The 19,192-nt window shown below is 38.2% G+C and overlaps 1 protein-coding gene across 5 annotated transcripts in view; it reads right to left on the reverse strand.

The window, feature by feature from the left end:
* Nucleotides 1–19,192, reverse strand: part of POLR3G (RNA polymerase III subunit G) — a 40,434-nt gene that overhangs the window by 20,989 nt on the left and 253 nt on the right. For 2 of the 5 annotated variants that reach the window (XM_087430064.1, XM_087430063.1), the window contains exons 2-4: nt 11,066–11,206; nt 8,165–8,294; nt 1,682–1,738 (exon numbers count right to left, since the gene is read on the reverse strand). In XM_087430064.1, coding sequence (XP_087286190.1) covers nt 1,682–1,738; nt 8,165–8,294; nt 11,066–11,182 — 304 coding nt within the window. In that variant the 5' untranslated portion in view covers nt 11,183–11,206. Of the gene's footprint in view, nt 1–1,681; nt 1,739–8,164; nt 8,295–11,065; nt 11,217–19,192 lie in introns of all 5 variants that reach the window. The other 3 variants (XM_087430066.1, XM_087430065.1, XM_014797298.2) reach the window with 2 other exon arrangements.

The raw sequence follows: 19,192 nt of genomic DNA on the forward strand, positions 1-19,192 counted from the left end.
CTAACATATAAAGCTTTTTATACATATAATATTTGTTCAGAGAAAGCTCTAGATTGGGAAGAAAATATTACAGTAATTCTTTGTGGGTGTTAGGATTATTGCTGTTTTTCTTAAGTATTATTCATTATTTGATTATTCTGTATTTTGTAAGTTTTCTGTAGTTGATATCGTGTTTCTTATGAAATAAAGGATTTTTTTCCCAAAAGTTAAAGTATGTGACCACAATCCCAATATACGCAAAATTAAATAAACAATTTTGATAATTATCTGAAAACTTTAAAATTAAAAATATAAATAGCTGTGGAAAAGTAAATTCCCTCCAATAAATGATTCTGCCTGCAGTAGCTAAACGATTCCTCTAATTTGTCACTTTCTTCTAATTTTTAAGCATAGAGTTAATCAGAAAAATGAAGCAACATAAAAGTGAATTAAAAAATACTGTCTAGGGCCGGCCCCGTGGCTTAGCGGTTAAGTGCGTGCACTCCGCTGCTGGCGGCCCGGGTTCGGATCCCGGGCGCACATGTGCACCGACGCGCCGCTTCTCCGGCCATGCTGAGGCTGTGTCCCACGTACAGCAACTAGAGGGATGTGCAGCTATGACATACGGCTATCTGCTGGGGCTTTGGGGGAGGGGGAAATAAATAAAATCTTTAAAAAAAAAAAAAAAAAAATACTGTCTAATTAAAAAAAGTCAGTGTATTTTGTAGAAAACATTTATATCTCAAGCTATTTTACCTGAACTAATAAATTTTTCTTGGAATATATTTCTGTTTTTCTAAATGACTCACAGATGATCATCAGAAAGTACATAAAGAGAATCATTTAGGAATGAATATTTATGAAGTGGAAGAAATGAGAGATCTGAGGAGTGTTTCCAGGGGGACACAACCCTCTCAACCATCAACACTGAAGAAAGCACTATAACCCGTGAAAGCAATAATGCTGTAAATGCTGTTTTTGCTTTTACATAAAGGCAGTTTCTATAAAACAGCAAGGACAGGATGTCAAAGAAAAGTGAGTTAAAATGGGGAGACCTGGGTTCTAGTAGTACTGCCCAAGTCGCCCTGACAGGTCACTTCATTTCTGTGGCAATTGTTTTTTATCTGCAAAGTGAATGAGCTCATGAGATCTCTAGCTCCGTCCACCTTGTCTGTATCAAAGGCAAATTTGTGAATGGTGAAAAAAACCTCTCTTAGCTATGGTTCTGTTGAAAAGGCATCTTAACAACTAAAAATAGTCTATGTCTGCTTGAAAGAAAGGAAGATCCATTAGCTTGGCTTAACACACTCTTAAAACCAGGCTTGTTTTCTCCTCAAAAGCTATATAACCATTCAGAAGCACAGAGTGAGTACTGGTACTACAGATGAAAACTGAGATTGTGGCAAATGAAAATGGAAAATCCAAATAGGTTTGGATTTTATAAAAAATCCAAAAAATCTTTTATAAAAATCTGTTAGAAAAAATCACTTTAAGAACTTCCACAAAAACACTTCAACTCGTCCTTCTAACAGTATAAAAATCTTTTCATCTTAGTTTTTGGAAGATATATATTACTAATTAATTACAGGAAAAGAGCCAGACTCTATTTTCTTATGGTGAATATAGAAAATATGTCCTAAAAAAATATGGGGTGGGGAGTAGTCTTTAAAAATTATTTTAACATTTTCATTTTTATAATGACCTGGTATCCACTCTTCCTTGTACACCTTCATATATCTTTTACTATATCTTTCAATATCTAGAAAAAAAGAAAAAAAGTTCATTAGAAAAAATCAAGAATAAAACTGAATTTAAGCCACTTTTAAAATAATTGAAAACACTAGATAACATCTTTTATTTCACATACAGGGAGTCTCCTACACTTGTGTTCCTGAACACGTATGGAAAAGTTCAGTGAGCATGACATGTTTAAGCAAGTGGCAAGAAGCAGCTGGGTATGCATGGCGGGGGTGAGCAGAGCCCTAAACTCTGATTATGGTTCTCAGAATCAGACAACCTGACTCATCTCTGGGAATATTCACAAAAGCCCAAAGCCAGGTAAGGAAGCCACTTATATATAAGGACACGGAGGTCTACTCAGCGTCTTCTATTCAGCGTCTTCTATTTTCTTCTTGTGACACTGGCCTCCAGCTCCCAATCTTTAAACCTGTGTAACTGGGATGTGTTAAGTACCTAAGTGGGGCTGGAGGGCTGTTTGCTTGCCTCCAGTGCTTAATACACACATTCAGTTAGGCTTCTCAATGAGCTACTTTTCACAACCCCTTGGGGAGGGGAATGGGGAAGCAGCTAGGAGCAGGCAAGGTTGGACTTGATGCAGCATGAATGAGCAAGCTGCAAGCCTTCCATACAACTACTGGGAGCTCAGCAGGGACCTTCTGAGCTTGCCAAAAATGGGAGAGCCAGCACTGTGGCTCTTGCTTCTGCTTTGCCCACTTTGCCACAAGAAACTCCCTCAATGAGTGCCCAAACCCTTTCCCAACAGCACAAGCTGGCAAGTAACACCATTATGCAATAGCTTAAAAACATGGTTCACTGTAAAAAGTAATTTAAGAGTATAGCCATGAAAAAGGGAAGGTAATACAAAAGATGAAAGTATAACAATCAAGGCCCAAATATGTACTGATTTTTCTTCCACGTTAAGAAAATGCTTCCAAATAATACTAAGGCCGTGGTGTTAGACAAAAATAACTAAAATAAATAGTAGATCAAAGACCAGGCTTTTCTAGGTATTTAACTGTTTAACTTCAATCTTGCTCTCAAGTTTTTCATCTGTAAAGAGAAGTCAGCATAAATGAGAGATTCCCAGCATTTGCATTCAAAAATTTTCTCTAAAACAGATTCCATATTTTGAAAATATTAACCCTCAGTATACCAAGAAAAACAGTTATTACCATTTATTATCTGGATCCAATGAACCATTTTTTATATTTTTAGGTTACTTTCAAATAATTTACAGAAGAATAAGATATACTGAAAACCAACTACTGAAAGCCAATTAAAAAGAGGCAAAGGATTTGAACAGACATTTCTCCAAAAAAAGATGTACATGGACAAAAAGCACATGGTAAGATGCTCAACATCATCAGTCATTAGGGAAATTCAAATCGAAAGCACAATCAGATACCACTTTATATCCAGTAGGACGGCTAGAACCAAAAAGACAATAACAAGTGTTGACAAGGATATGGAGAAACTGGACCCCTCATACATTGTTGGTAATGTAAAATGGCACAACCACTTTAGAAAACAGTTTGGCAGTTCCTCAAAATGTTAAATGTAGAATTGCCATATGACCCAAGATATATACCCAATAGAAATGACATATGTCCACACAAAAATGTACACGAATGTTCATTGCAGCATTATTCATGATAGCCCCAAAGTGGAACTGAATCAAATGTCCATTAACTGATGAATGAATAAACAAAATGTAGTATAAACATACAATGGAATATTATTCAGCCATAAAAAGAAACGAAGCACTGATACATGCTATACCATGGCTGAACCCTGAAAACATGCTAAGTGAAAGAAGCCAGTCATAAAAGAAGACATATTATGATTCCATTTATACGAAATGTCCAGAACAGACAAATCACTAGAGACAAGCAGATTAGGGGTTCCTGGGCTGGGGGTGGGGGGAGAATGGGGAGTGAAACTAATAGGTTTCTTTTTAGGATGATGAAAAGGTTCTAAATATTAGATAGTAGTGTTGGTTGCACAATTCTGTGACTACATTAAAAGCCACTGAATTGTATACTTTAAAAAGCAAATTTTATGTATCTGAATTTTATCTCAATAAAGCTGTCATCTAAAAAGAAAGAAAACAGGGCCGGCCCCATGGCTTAGCGGTTAAGTGCGTGCGCTCCGCTGCTGGCGGCCCGGGTTTGGATCCCGGGCGCACACTGACGCACCGCTTCTCCAGCCGTGCTGAGGCCACATCCCACATACAGCAACTAGAAGGATGTGCAGCTATGACATACAACTATCTACTGGGGCTTTGGGGGAAAAAAAAAAATAAATAAAATTATTAAAAAAAATAAATAAATAAAAAGAAATAAAACTATTGGAAATTTTAATAAGAAATTAACTCAAATTTATATTCCACTATTTTTCTGGTTTTGAAGGTATATTTACCCCAAAGAAGCAGTGTCCCTTGATGTAGCTAACTGTGCATCAACTGTGCATTCTAGGTTTGTCATGAAAAACCCTGAATATACGCATTTCACATATCCTGATTTCAGATTTCAAATACACCGTTAATAAATTCTCACTTATGACTTCTGGTTTTTCTTCTTGCACTTGCACCATCCAAATGACTCTAGATGACAAATACGTCTCTAACTGGTTCTAGCTTATCATTACTTCCAATTCTTCTTCTTGTACTTGCATCATCATAATGTAATACTTTTAAAAACTTTGATGGCTCACACTTTGGTTGAAGAGAGAATGGCCCAGCCATCTTCTTTGGTCTATAATTGTAAAACATTTTCATTATTAAATTTATAATGACCAATTCATATGATCAATCCAATAAACTGTTTCATTTCTACATAATCTATTTCCTTTCAATCATCGTTGTCTCTGTCTTTGCCTTCGGCATTTGTCCAGTTACAAACTACATCAAATAAATTTTGGTAGATAACCATCATAAAAAAAGAAAAAATCGTCACGTCATTTTAGCAAACAAGATGTTCCAGAAATATTACGTGATGAGGTGCTTTTCAAAGATTAACTGTATGAGAATATCGTATTTCCTTTTTATCCTAACTACAAAGACAAGAGCCTCTCTGGGCCGGCCCCGTGGCTTGGCGGTTGGTGCGCGCGCTCCACTGCTGGCGGCCCGGGGTTCGGATCCCGGGCGCACACCGACACACCGCTTCTCCGGCCATACTGAGGCCGCATCCCACATATGTCAACTAGAAGGATGTGCAGCTATGACATACAACTATCTACTGGGGCTTTGGGGGAAAAATAAATAAATAAATAAAATCCAAATAAAAAAGAGCCTCTCTGGACTTCTTTTGTATCGTCTTAAAAATTAGTGTAGGGCCGGCTCCGTGGCTTAGCGGTTAAGTGCGCACGCTCTGATGCTGGCGGCCCGGGTTCGGATCCCGGGCGCGCCCCGAGGCACCACTTCTCCGTCCAACGCGAGGCCCAGTCCCACGTACAGCAACTAGAAGGATGTGAACCTATGACATGCAACTATCTACTGGGGCTTTGGGGGGAAAAAAATGAATAAATAAAATCTTTAAAAAAAAAAAAAAAATTAGTGTAATACTTTGGGCAACACAACAGGAAAACTAAAGGATGAAGTAATAGTGATGATTTATTTCAATATTGCACCATCTTTGTGTGCAATTTCATCATTCTTCAATTTTTTAAATGTTTTAGTCTTTTCAGCAGAGTGGGGAATAATTGATGAATAATGATGAAATAATATATTTGATGATGAAACAGCAAAATGTTTCAACATGCAGGAAAAATAAGATCACTAAGATTCCAAAATGTATTTTAGACTTATAAAAGGGTCCAATGGGCTGATACGGTAATGCTAAGATAAAATGGGTTTTCTTTCTTTTTTAAAGTAAATTCTCTTTGTTCTTTGGAAGATTTTTTATGAAAAAATAAAAGTTATGAATATCAATTATTACATACAGTAAGAACCGCTCAAAAAGAAACTCAAAAATTAAAATAGGGTCTCATGGACTCTGATGGTATATTGCGAGTTAATAAACCAAACAAACTCCATTTATTCAATAACAGGTCTTAAGGCCATTTGCAGGTAAATATATAATTTCCATTAAGCTTTTGAAGTTCTGAAAATGGCTTACAGAACCACCACCACTGTCACTCCTGTTTCTACCTCAGAGGAGCCCAGTGGTTCAGGAACCTGAGCTGGGAACCACTGGACCAGATGTTCTCTATGTACCCTTGCAGCTAAAATTCATTAAAATAATAATATCCATTAGTGTTTTTCCTTGTTTATAAAAATAGTAAATTTCATTGTAAAAGCAATACCAATCATTGCTATAATTTTGCCTGAAAACATTATAACAAACCTTGAAGACACCACAACATGAAATATGTTTATCTGCGCCCTCAAATCTTTGTGACAAATCTCAATGCCCTGAGCCACCAGCCACTTGATTATCAGGAAGTCTTGAGATCTCCTACCCTATTTGCTTGCCCCAGTCTCTTCTGATTTAGTTCTTTACATTAGTTTGCAAGTTTCTCTCAAAGCACCTAGGTGGCAAGTGATGGTAGAAAGCTGGTGAGCGATGTAACACTATCTAGAATAGGCTCCCTCTGACAGTTGCATACTTCTATTTAGTCTGGCCGATTCTTTTTCATTCATGGTGTGTATATTATATAAACATTTCACGTGTGTGTGTGTGTGTGTGTGTGTGTATATATATGTATATACGCATCTATGTAGTATATATTAAGCTATATACACACATATGTATGTATATAATATATTTTTAAAAACCCTTTCTTTTCAACCATAGTTTTTTAAAATACATTATATTAGGAAAGAGAGGTAAACATGAAGACTTCAAGGAGAATGTACTTGTATGAATTTGGAAAATCCTATACAAGAGTTTTCTTCTGAAGGAAACAGAAGCAAAAGATTCCTTATGTTTTTAAATACGTATTGTGCAGTTATCAAAGACAGAGTCTCTTGATCCAGGTACAAGCCAACCACTCCCAGAAACCAGCAATGAAATTATGTTCTTAGTGCCCCCGTCTAAAAGACTCACATAAATGCTTTAATGATATGATATACTTTTAAATTAGACATGTGCTTTAATAATAACCACATTTAGTTAAATAAATCTGTCCTATAATCTAGAGAAAAGAGTAATTTTAAAAAGACTAAAATATACTCTACACTACTATTTTCTCAAATAAGAATGAATATTTACTAGTTAATTTAGTCTTACTTTTTAAAATGAGCTTTAATTTCATTTTTGAACTCAAATATATAAAAGTATGCAACATAATTACGAAAATAAAAAAATTCAGTATTTTTGAGGTAAAAATATCTCTTATCAAACTATTATATAACTTCAAGCAGCTATGCCTTGAAAAATTAAGTGAATTTGTCTAAAATGCTTCTTATAATTACAAGCACATGTAATATAACTAACTAAGACATTCGTTGACTCTTAGCCAACTCTAAGTCTTTTAGAGAGAGGGAAAATGGAATGCATTTTTAATACTAATAGAATGAAATGATACCATGTGAATTTCTCATGTTTTAATGATGTTGTTTTGAGAACTGAAGGATGATATCGATCTCTCTAATTTCAACATTCAAGGGCAGAAACTGAAAATCAATATAGTTCTACTGTGCTAAATAACTACTTAGGAATGAGCTCCTTTCCTCTAAAACCACTTCCCACTTCCAATCTGAGACTGTCAAGCCTTCAACTGTAATTTCTCCTCTCTATCCTTGGTGTAAGCAGTGAATACATGGTTTATATTTTCTATTATATCTGATACATAAATGGTAAGCCAAAATATAGTCAAGGCTTTTAAAAATTTTAACCAAAATATTAAATAATCAGAACTGCATAAAGGTTTATGTATAAGGATAGTAATCACAGTTTCATATATATGAGCAAAAAAACTAGAAAAAACCTTAAATCTAATAGCAGGGAACTAGTTACAATTAATAATGTTCTATCCACACAATGGAATACCACATAGTCATTAAAAAATCATATTTTCTGAGAATACTAAGTAAAATGCTAACAATATACTATTGAGTGAAAACGTATAGTAATAGAGAAAAAGTAATACGAATCCTATTTTGTAAAAAGAATACACATACAAAAGAAAAAATCTAGAATATACAATAAAATATTAAAATTAGTTCTCTAGACATAAGTATTATAGGTGTTTTCATTTTTAAAGTATTTTTCTATTTTTCATAATTTTCACTGAACATATAAAACTTCTATTGTGAAAGGTAATTTAAATAATATCAAAAAGTTTAAAATATATTTTCTATTAAATCAACACAAATATGCTTTTTCAAGGTAGTTAATTTGTGATTGAATCAAATCATTCAGCATTAAAGGACCATATATCTTATGCCAAAACATTGTTTTGTCTGTATACATGGAACCATATAATCAAAGAGTTCAATACACACCTTGTTTTTCTTCAGGTGTTTCCATGAAATAAGGCATTCTTTTCATAGTTTCTCTCAACTCCTGTTTCAAGGCCAGCATATAATCCTCACCTTCTCCTGTTCTCAGTGGCACTGGTTTATAATCTGCATCCTGTTTAAATTAAGAAACATGGTTTTGTTTTTTTTTAAATAAATTAAATATTTTAATATCCCTTTTTCTATATTCTGGAAAATGTCAATTTTATTGAAAAGCTACATTTTATAGGTATTAAGTTTTACAATCAACTTAAAGATGTTGAACTTTGTAATCTATTTAACCTTTTAGCCCACTTCCTACTTGGCTCTTATTTATTTATTTATTTATTTTGATGAGGAAGATTGGCCCTGAGCTAACATTTGTTGCCAATCTTCCTCTTTGTTGCTTGAGGAAGACTGTCACTGAGCTAACATCTGTGCCAATCTTCCTCCACTTTGTATGTGGGATACTGCCACACCATGGCTTGATGAACAGTGCGTAGGTTCATGCCCGGGATCTGATCCAGCGAACCCTGGCCTGCTGAAGAGGAGCGTGCAAACTTAACCACTATGCCACCGTGCCAGCCCCCTGCTCTTATTTTAGAGGTAGGAAAGATGCTTAATTTTCCTGCTGACCACATCAATAATCATTTTGCTATCTAGTCTGTTGACTGGGGGAACCCATATTTTAAAAATCAAGGCACCAAATGAGAGCAACTGCTTTAGTCTCCTATTAACCTCAGTCACTGGTGGTGGTATTGGTGGAAGCAGTAAGTATAAAAAAAAATAATAGTAGCAGCCATCATTTAGCAAGTGATTACTATGACCAGGATGTACTCAGTATTCAACACCCACGATCTCATTTAAAGTATCATCAATATTTCCCCTTTTATAGTGAAGAAATTGAGAAATGAACAATCTGTAAGTCCACATAACACATAAATGGCAAAGCAGGAGTTTGAATCTGCATCTTCAATTTTAAAAAATTACACACACAGGCATTTGTATTTATACGTATATATATATTCATAAAATACATATATTCATAAAAAAGTGAATCCTCAGGGTACGTAGTAAAGGCATTTCTGGTTTCAGAAGCTACAGAGAGGGCCGGCCCCGTGGCTTGGTGGTTAAGTGAGCGCGCTCCACTGCTGGCGACCCGGGTTCGGATCCCGGGCTCCCACCGACGCGCTGCTTCTCCGGCCATGCTGAGGCCGCGTCCCACATACAGCAACTAGAAGGATGTGCAGCTATGACACACAACTATCTACTGGGGCTTTGGGGGGAAAAATAAATAAATAAAATCTTAAAAAAAAAAAAAAAAAAAAAAAGAAGCTACAGAGAGAGGGTACATTTTCAAAATTTCACTCTGAATTTATTCATTCATTCTACAACTATTTATTGAGTGCCGACTATAAGCCAGACATGGTTAGACAACAGGAGATACCATGATGAACTAGTCAAAGTTTCTGCCTGCATGGAACTTACTTTCTAAGGGAGAAAAACACAAAACATAAGTAAACAAATAAGGTAATATATAATCTCAGGTAGTGACAAGTGACATAAAAAAATGAAGCTGAGTAGAGGAAACAGTGACCGACAGTACATGGAGGAGGGAGGTGGCCGGTCTACACAGGGTAAGCATGCATGACCTCTTGGGGAAGTCACATTTGAGCAGAGATGTGGATAAAATTAGGAAGCCATCCATGCAAAGACTTGGGGAACAGATGGTTCCAGCCAGGGAAACCAGCAGAGGAAAACACCTGAGGGAACAAGGAGGCCATGATGGCTAGGCAGAGAGGAGGACAGTGGTAGGAAAAGGGTCAGAGAGACACCAGACAGGCTAGATCAGACAGCCTGCTAGCCAGGAATACGAAATCTCGATTTTATGCCAAGTATGAAACAACAGTATGTACTAATATTCCCAGTGTTTAGAAGTACTCTCACACATGAAGAAGAGCTTGTTTTAAAAGAAATCAATGTAAAGTGACATCATGCCTACACCTGAGATGTTTATCTTTGTTTTTAGACTGTACTGAATATAAGAAAGGCAGAATATCAAAAGCAAAAAGACTCCCTATGAGAGACATCTAGATGCCCAGATACATCTGTCCAGGGTCCTCTACTTACATAAATCTTTCAACAAAGGACTTTTCCTTTTGAAATAGGGGAAAGATTCCTGGAGGGAGGGATACTTGGTTATTTATGATTTTTTCACTTTTTATACCACAACATATACACTGGAAATGTAAGTTTACATTTTAAACTAAATATCAAGCGAAAGCATTAGATTAAACATTATGCCAATTAAGCTTGCAGCCTACTCATTAAATTTAAAAACAAAACTAAATGTAGTAGAAATGCTTATATTTTGAGCAACAGTAACAAAATTCAAATTGATTTTGATAAAATAGGGAAATAAGCAAAAAATAAATAAATAAATTCAGTGGGAAAAAAGGCCAAGTGGTATACTAGGAAGCAAAATTAAATTCTATAGATACAAGACGAGAAGAAAAATCATTAAGTGAAAGTCTGGTAGAGTGGGACCTGACTGTAAAACCTAACTTTACTTTTAAAAATATTATTTTAATATTGGAAAATACCAATAACAACAATAGAAGATGTAAGAATTAAAAAAAATTCTTAGTTCACATAGTACTGAATATATTCATGGAAAGGCGTATACAGTTTTGTTTTCTGTATTTCAAGAAAGCTGTCTAAAAATTAGAAAGGGTTCAGGGAAGAACAGTGGAAATATTTAAATTAAAGGTAAGTGAAACACACTCTCTTTTACTTTCTTACACTTTAGGATATCATAATGATAGCATATACTCAAGTCCTATATAAAACTTTAACTTTCTCTGAAACATGAAAAAACACTGAGAATTCCACTGTTAATGTACTTACAGGAAATAGTGGGGGTGGTTTCAAGACTGCATCGGGTAACTTTTCACCTCTGCTAAATCCCACTGCCTCAATATTAAAGGTATAAGCAGCACGTCCTCTTCCTTTATTCCCAGCCATCGGAACTAGTTATGCGGGCAAGTTCTGAAAGACACTATTAATGATTAAGATTCACTGGATCACCTGAAAAATAAAACCAATATTTTAAAGCAAAATACACTCCACCCCTTAAGTAGCATGGCCAATTGAAAACACTTCTGGAAAGCAAAATTTGTAAAGAAATAAACATGTAATAGACTGATTCCTGAAGCCCTCACATTTAGTCACGTTTGGCAGGTGAGGTGATGATGGATGGCCTCGACCACCTCACCCAGGTCCTGGTGGAGGGCTCACCCTGGGTCTCCTTTGAGATGCTGCCCGAACCACTCTCAGTCTCTCTACCCCTCTGTTATTTGGCAACGAGATCTTAGAAATACATAAAAAATATGAACCAGGAAATGTTGGCTGATGAAGAGAAGATGTCTTGCTTTTTCATTCAACTTGAAGACCATCAGCAGTCATACACACGTCAGTTTTTTTTTTTTTTTTTGTGAGGAATATCAGCCCTGTGCTACCATCTGCCAATCCTCCTCTTTTTTTGCTGAGAAAGACTGGCCCTGAACTAACATCCGTGCCCATCTTCCTCCACTTTATATGGGACGCCGCCACAGCATGGCTTGCCTGGGATCTGAACTGGCGAACCCCGGGCCGCTGCAGCGGAGCGCCCGCACTTAACCGCTTGCGCCACTGGGCCGGCCCCAAGACACTTTAAATTTTTAGTGACTTATTTATCCTAGAATTTGAGTGTTAGAAAGGATCCTTGAGATCTAATCTAATGTCCTTTTCAAAATGGGAATAGGCTCCGTAAGACTCTGAAGATGTCTGTTCAAGCAAAAAAATTTTTTTAAAGTTCAGAGAAAAACATCTGAAATAGTTAAAGGTAAGATAAACCTGTACTATCTTCAACTTTGGGGACAATAATGATGTCATATACTCAAGTCCTGTACTGAACTTCTGGATTGTCTGAAACATGATTTCACTATGTGAGAACTGAGCTGGCAGAGTATTAACAGGGATTGCCACAGTAGGGCTCTTGCACCACAACTCTGCATTCGACTGTAGTGAGGACTAGAGCGCATCTTCTTTAAATCTCTTTTCCCACTGTTAATACTGAGTATCATTCAACCCTGTGTGCCCAAGAGAGCAATAATATGCCCTCCCATACCACTCTAACAGTTCCCTCCCTTTTCTTCCTTACTATTTACTTGTTGAAAAGACGAGGTCATTGTCCTGTACAATGCTTCTTCAACTTTAAGGCATATGTGAATTACCTAGAACTCTTGTTAAAATGCAGATTAGGATTCAGTCGCCTGAGGGTGGGGCCTAAAAATCTGCATTTCTAACAAGCTCTCTGGAGATACCAATGCTGTTGGTTTGCAGACCATACTTGGCGAGTAGTAAGGCTGTACAATTTCCCATATTCTGGATTTCAGTGATTGCATATATGAGATGTGGTTAACACATTCCTCTATTCCCTGTATTTTCTATAATCAGGTGGACTAGAGGCTTACTCAAATTTGGGCTTGATTTTTTTGCAAGAATACTTAAAAGAGATGCTGTTTTTCCTACTGCATCACATCAGGATGCACATCAAGTCTCTCTCTTGGTCAGTGGGTTCAGGATCTGTCAGCCTGTTTTATCTAGTATAAAGTTCCCCATCAGTTTTCACCTAATGATTTTAGCAGCCACTGATTGTAGCTTAGATCCATTATTCCATTATGGATTGTAACGTGGTGATATACAAATTTTATCATTTATTCTGTATTTATTAACTGGAATTCTACCAGGAATCAATTCTCCTCATTCACCTACTTAGTTACTATGAAACACAATTCACATAAAAAAGGTACTTATTTTAATAACCAAGTTCATTCCATCTGTCCACAATAAAAGGAAAATATCCAAATGGCCTTGTTTCAATTGCTGAGTCACTAAAGCATATGCTGAACCTACAGAAAGCAGGTCTCCCAAGTATGAAAATTGCAGAGCAGAAGGGCTCACACCTTCACTCTAAGAAACTAATTGTAGGAGCCCAGTAGCATGGTCAAGCCCACTGGGCTGAATTCCAATCCGAGATTTGCCACTAATCAGAGATTAAGAACAATTCTAGGTTTCCCAAACTTGCCTGACCATGAGAATTCCCTGAAAGACTTGTTAAACATACAGAGTCCCAAGAGATCCTCAAGCCCTCAAACCTACTACACCAGAATATTTGGAGGTGGGCTCTGGGAAGCAATTTGGAAAATTCACCCTAAAAAGAGAGTATATCAGCTACCATTGCTTGATGGAATACCCTTTGAGAAATATCAAACTCTGCTGACTTTAAACTTTTGTATTTACCAGGTAACCTTTGATATATAAATTGATACCATTAGTGAATGCACTGCCCTTGGCAGAATAATCAGTCTTAGCTCCTGAGACACCCTGAATAACTACCTGGCATTCTGGCCTACAAATCTTTCTCTTTCCAGTTTGATTGTCACGGGTCAGTTCTCCTGTACCTGGAGAAGCTGCTACATTCATTTTCTTCTCTTGCAGAGGCTGACAGGTATTCCCTGGACTCGGGCAACTGTCTCACGGGAAAAATTGCTCACAAGCAAGGCCTAAGCCTAAGTTCTTTGAAATCCTTTAAGTTGATTCAACTACCACCTTGTTCCTTTTGCACTTGCCAAACTTCTTGAATGAAGAGTTTTTTAAGCCATTTGTCCCAATTTCCTCATTATCCAAATCTTCCTCAACTTCATACGGGCCAATTGCATGAAGTCATTCATTTAACAACATTGAGCATTATAGGTAGGACCTGACAGCATTGAACAAAACCAAGTTCCTGCCTTCAGGGCTTATATTTCAGTGGATGAAAGAACATAAACAAGTAAACAAATAAGTGTCTAACATAAAATTATGTGCTCTTGATGTGGGTTGAATTTGTCCCCCCTCAAAATATGTTGAAGTCCTAACCCCTGGTACCTGTGAATGTGACCTTCCTTATCTGGAAATAAAGTCTCTGCAGATGTAATCCAATTAAGATAAGGTTGTACTGGATTAGAGTGAGCCCTCTTCCAATGACTGGTGTCCTTATAAGAGGGGAATTTGGACAGAGAGACAGACACACAGGGAAAACAGCAAGTGAAGATGGAGGCAGAGATTGGAGTGATACAGCTCCAAGCCAGGAACGCCAAGGAGTGCCAGGAGCCACCAGAAACCAGGCAAGAGGCATCGAAGAGTATTCCTCAGAGCTTCCAGAAGGAACAAACCTTACTGACACCTTGATTTCAGACTTCTGGCCTCCAGAAATGTAAGAGAATAAATTTCTGTTGTTTTAAGCCGCCCAACTTGTGGTATTATGTTATGGCAGCCACAGGAAATCAATACAGCTCTGAAGAAAAATAAATCATGGTAAGGAGATACAGAATAACAAAAGGGTATGGCAGTGGGTTTTTCATGCAAGGAAGGTCTTTCGGTGGAGGATAAATCTGAGCACTGTGCTGGAGAGGGCCCGTGAGCCACAAGATGGAGGGTTGGGATGGAGATGGCTACAGAAAGAAGAAACAGCAAGGGCAGAGGAGGAAGCCACAAGCTGGGAGTGTCTGAGGAACAAGAAGCTCATGTGGTTGGTGAGGAGCAAGGAGCAAGGAGAGGCCGGTGGAGGCCAGATCTGGTGCAGCTCTGTGTGAGCTGTGGTAAAGCATTTGGCTTTTATCTTGTGGTGGGAACTACACTCACGAAGATGCTGAACTGTCAAGGTCCCTAACGGTCTCCACTGGTAAAATCCAGTGGCCTTTTCTCCTTGTTCCTGCTCTTGGACTTCCAAAGCACACTGCTCATTTTTGCCTCCTCCCTTTTGAAGTTCTCTTCCCCAGGCTTTAATAAAACTCCAGGTTCTTCTACCCCATTGACAATTTTTGTGTCTACTTCTCTTCTTAACCACCCTAAATATAGATTTCCTTAAGGTTCAATCTTTGGTTTTCTGTTCTTTTTCTATCTTCAGAAAATGCACCCACTCTCTGGGTCTGATGACCTCTCCACACCATTACCTCCAGCACTGACTTCTGTCTTGAGTTTCAACCCATATTCTTATCACCATAAAAATATATGGACAGCACCTTAAACGACAATACTGAGATCATCTTCTCCCTACACTAACGAGCTTGCCTTTCATGTATAATGTCCCTATTTTTATCCATGGTATATTATTTTCCCAGTCACCAACATTTGAAGATGTGGAGTGAATCAGTATTGATTCCTCATGTGTTCCACACCTCCTGTCAAATCAATCATCTAATTTTTCCTTCAAAATGCCCCTTCCTTTCCATTTCCTCTACCATAATCAGGCCCAGCCCTTTCCCACCTCACTTTTGATTGACTGCAAGTTTTGTGGTACCCCTTGTTCTTCCCATTTATTTTAACTTATTCTTCCACATTATTCATCCTAAAGCATAGTTCTGATTATGCTACTCTTCTCATCTTCCTTCTGGGCTAGAGAATGAAATCCAAACTCCCTATCCAAGTACTCAGAGCCCTTGTAAGATGGCTGCACCTATCCTCCTGACTCATTCTTCTGTAATCAGGTCTTGACTATCATTCTCCCCACGACAACCTACTTCCTCTTCCTCCCCGCCCAGCGGCATCCCTTTACACCTTAAGATCCAGTGTAAGTCCCTTAACATCCACAACAGTCATTTCATCCCACCTGACTCTTGGAAAGATCCTCCTGTTAAAATAAATGGATTTTTAAAAATTGAGCTGACACACATATTGCTACACTCGTCAATTCTGAAACAAATAGAGACAACCTTCCTTTTGGAAAATGAGCCTTTTCCAAAGGGAAGAAGTTTCACTCATGTTTTTTGTTTGTTTGCTTATTTCTTCGACTGGATTAACACTGGAGATTTTATATCCCCTATATAGTGCTCCCTATATAGCAACAGTTCCACAATTAATGTTCAGCTTTCCTTATTAATTTATTTAATGTGATTTCATGAGCAAATTTACCCACAGAAGTACAATTCAGTCAGCCTACTATTAAGTTTTTGTTATTTTAATTTCCAGAACTATGAAGTTTGGGACCTGGCTGTAAATTGGAATTATCAGGGGAGTTAAAAACAACAACAACAACTCAGGCTTCACCCCAGAACAATAAAATCAGAATCTTTGGAGGTGGGATTTAGGCAGGACTTTTTAAAGCATCCCAGGAGATTACAATGTCTAGCCTAAATCAAGAACCATTCCTCCAGAATAAACTTTCCATTTTATAGAAGAGGAAAGTGAGGCCCTAAGAGGTTAGCTGACTACCTGAAGACACGCAGTTAATTGCTAACAACGAGTGGACTGGGGTAAAGCCTCAGGATATCTTTCTCCATTGTCCTTTCTCCATTACGCTGCCTGAAATACATTTCTAGGCTAGTTGAATAGTTTTTTAATCCCGTGGATGTGTTTAATCTTTACAGTGAAGTGAATTAGTAATGGCAAAATTGACTGGATTTAAAAATGTAAAATCAGAAGCATCATCTTTCCATTTTGGGATGCCTCCTGAAAATTCCTATTCAGAATTGTTTTGAGATGGCTTGATGAGTGTAGTTCAACCAACCACGAGCTGAAATGCAAAAGCCCATTCTAATCAACTATAAAAACAACCCCGTGGCAAAGGCTGAGCTAACCTCTGAAACTTCTCCTAGTTCTAACCTTTTATGAATTATGATTGTGCTTAAATGTATTTTTCTCCACATCTCACACAGTCTTTTGCACATATTAGCTAGGTGAATAAATGTACAAACAGATGTAAGCAGGCATGGAAACTAGGGGACGCACTGAAAGCCAGGTCACAGTATCTTTCCTAATGAATGACACCTAAGTTGCCCCAATAAGAACCTGGTAGTCATGCTGACCTCCTCTCCGTCTCCCTCAATCCCCTCATCTAACAGCAGAAGACTATCAGCTCTGTGTCCTCTCTCACATGTTCACCTTCCTTCACCTCTGCTTCAGTTCAGGCCTTCACCATCTCTCGCCTAGAATTCTAATACAGAACAAATAAATTTCCCATGGCCAGACTCCCCCTTTCAAGCCACTCTCCGGTCATCTTTCTAGAACACAAACCTTGATGTGCTACTCTCCTTAACTGGCAGAGCTTTCAAGTCTAACTTTCTGCCTCTCGCCCCATGTATCCTACACTCTAGCCACTCTCAAGTCTGCTACACCAGCTCATGCCTATAGCATTACTTCTGCCTGGGGTGCCTTCCTCCCACATCCACCTGAGCAAGCCCCAGCATCATTTAAGATGCTATGCAAATGACACTTGTCTGTGACCATTTCCTCCAGCTTACATGGAGGTAGGCCTCTCCCTCCTTGTTGTTTCCCTAGTACTACATTGCTTTTATTACCCTTTTTAAAATCATGTTGTAATTGTCAGTTCTTGTCTGTCTGCCCAGTAAGCTCCTCACTTATCCATTCATCAAGTATTTATGAAGCATCCTCTGTGTCAGACCATCTTTCACACATTGGGAATATAGCAGTGAACAAAACAAGTCTCTGCTCTCATGGAGCTCATAGTCTAGTATGGGAAATGGAAAATATAAATATATTTTATAGAAAGTGTCAGGTAGTGATCAGTGATATAAAGAAAAAACAGGAAACATGGGTGCTATTATGGAAAGGATGGTTGGAGAAGTCCTCCTGTATTCTGTAGTATTTGAGCACAAACCTGACAAAAGTGAAAGAAAGAGTCATGCCAAGGACTAGGAAGATATCCAGGGGAAAGGCTGATCCAAGCAGAGGGATTTGTAAGTGTAAGGCCTCCTTGAAGACTTACTCCCCTTTTCCTGCCCCATCACTCAGCAGAGCTTGGCAAAAGTCCAGTGAATACCCGATGAATTATTGCTGAGCTCATGGCCTACTGAAGATATCACTCCATTTCACCTCCAGTGGATCCCCTTTGCCTAGACGAAAGATACCCAAACTACAGTGAGCTCTGTGCTTCCCTGCTGAGAACGTCCTGAGGACAGCTCAAATGCCACTCCCCATAATCCCTGCCCTCTGTATTCTTATAGCACCTAGTTTTGACTTCCTCTGCTGTACAGATCCCATATTGCTTTATATTGCAAATATGTGTACAGATATTATCTTCCCTAAATTCTTGAGAACCCAGATCATGACTTTTTTTTGGCACAATTCTGTTCTTCACAGATCACCTAGCTCAGGGACTTGCACATAACGATAGCCCTGAACAGTGACTGGATAACTTCTAACTAGACGAGGAAACTATTCAGAACCTATTCAGAACCGCTGCATCCCTACCGAAGGCTTTGGGGGTGGGGGGAGAGTACACTTCTCCTTCTAGGAAGGCTTTCTAGTAGCTGCCACAGTAAAGGTTTTCCTAATTATCTTCTATAATGTTGTCTCATGGGTGTTTTATAATTTTTCCTGGCTGAGTAGGGAGGTTAGTCAAGTCTTCAAGGGAATTTTTGACGCCTAAATAGATGTTTCAATAGCTGGGAAGGGTGGGGTGGGGTGGGGACAGGGACCTGGTGTTAATAGTGGGGGTGATTTATGTCGCGGGGGGGGGGCACACCCAGTCAGTATCCACTTTTCCTGTCTTCACAAGGTGCGGCTGCCTCCACCTTTCCTTAGTTGAGCCTTTCTACCAACTTTCTTTGCTCTCTTCCAAGAGCGGACAAAGTAACCGAAAAAATGGAGGATGGGAGGAGGAATACAGAATTTCATTATGTAGAAGAGAAGAAAATCCTTATTAACAACCCCTCTCCCACGATACAGGGTAAAGTGCCAACAGTTAAGAAAACATACTGAATAGTCTGTCCTTAGCTGCAAGTCTGCGGCAATGACTCGTGCCTGAACCAACCCTAGTCATCGGATTTGAAAATCTACCATCGGTAAGAGCACAAATGCCCTTCTCACTCACTGCAAACAGTCCCAAGAAGTGGAGACTAGGTAAGATCTGGAAACGACGACTTTAAAAGATTTTGAAGGGACTAGGAAAAGGGGAGGTAAAGCTATGTCCCAACGCCTCTCAATCCAGAA

Source organism: Ceratotherium simum, chromosome 4, assembly GCF_057802395.1.
Source record: "Ceratotherium simum simum isolate JZ-2026a chromosome 4, ASM5780239v1, whole genome shotgun sequence".
Lineage (NCBI taxonomy): Eukaryota > Metazoa > Chordata > Mammalia > Perissodactyla > Rhinocerotidae > Ceratotherium > Ceratotherium simum.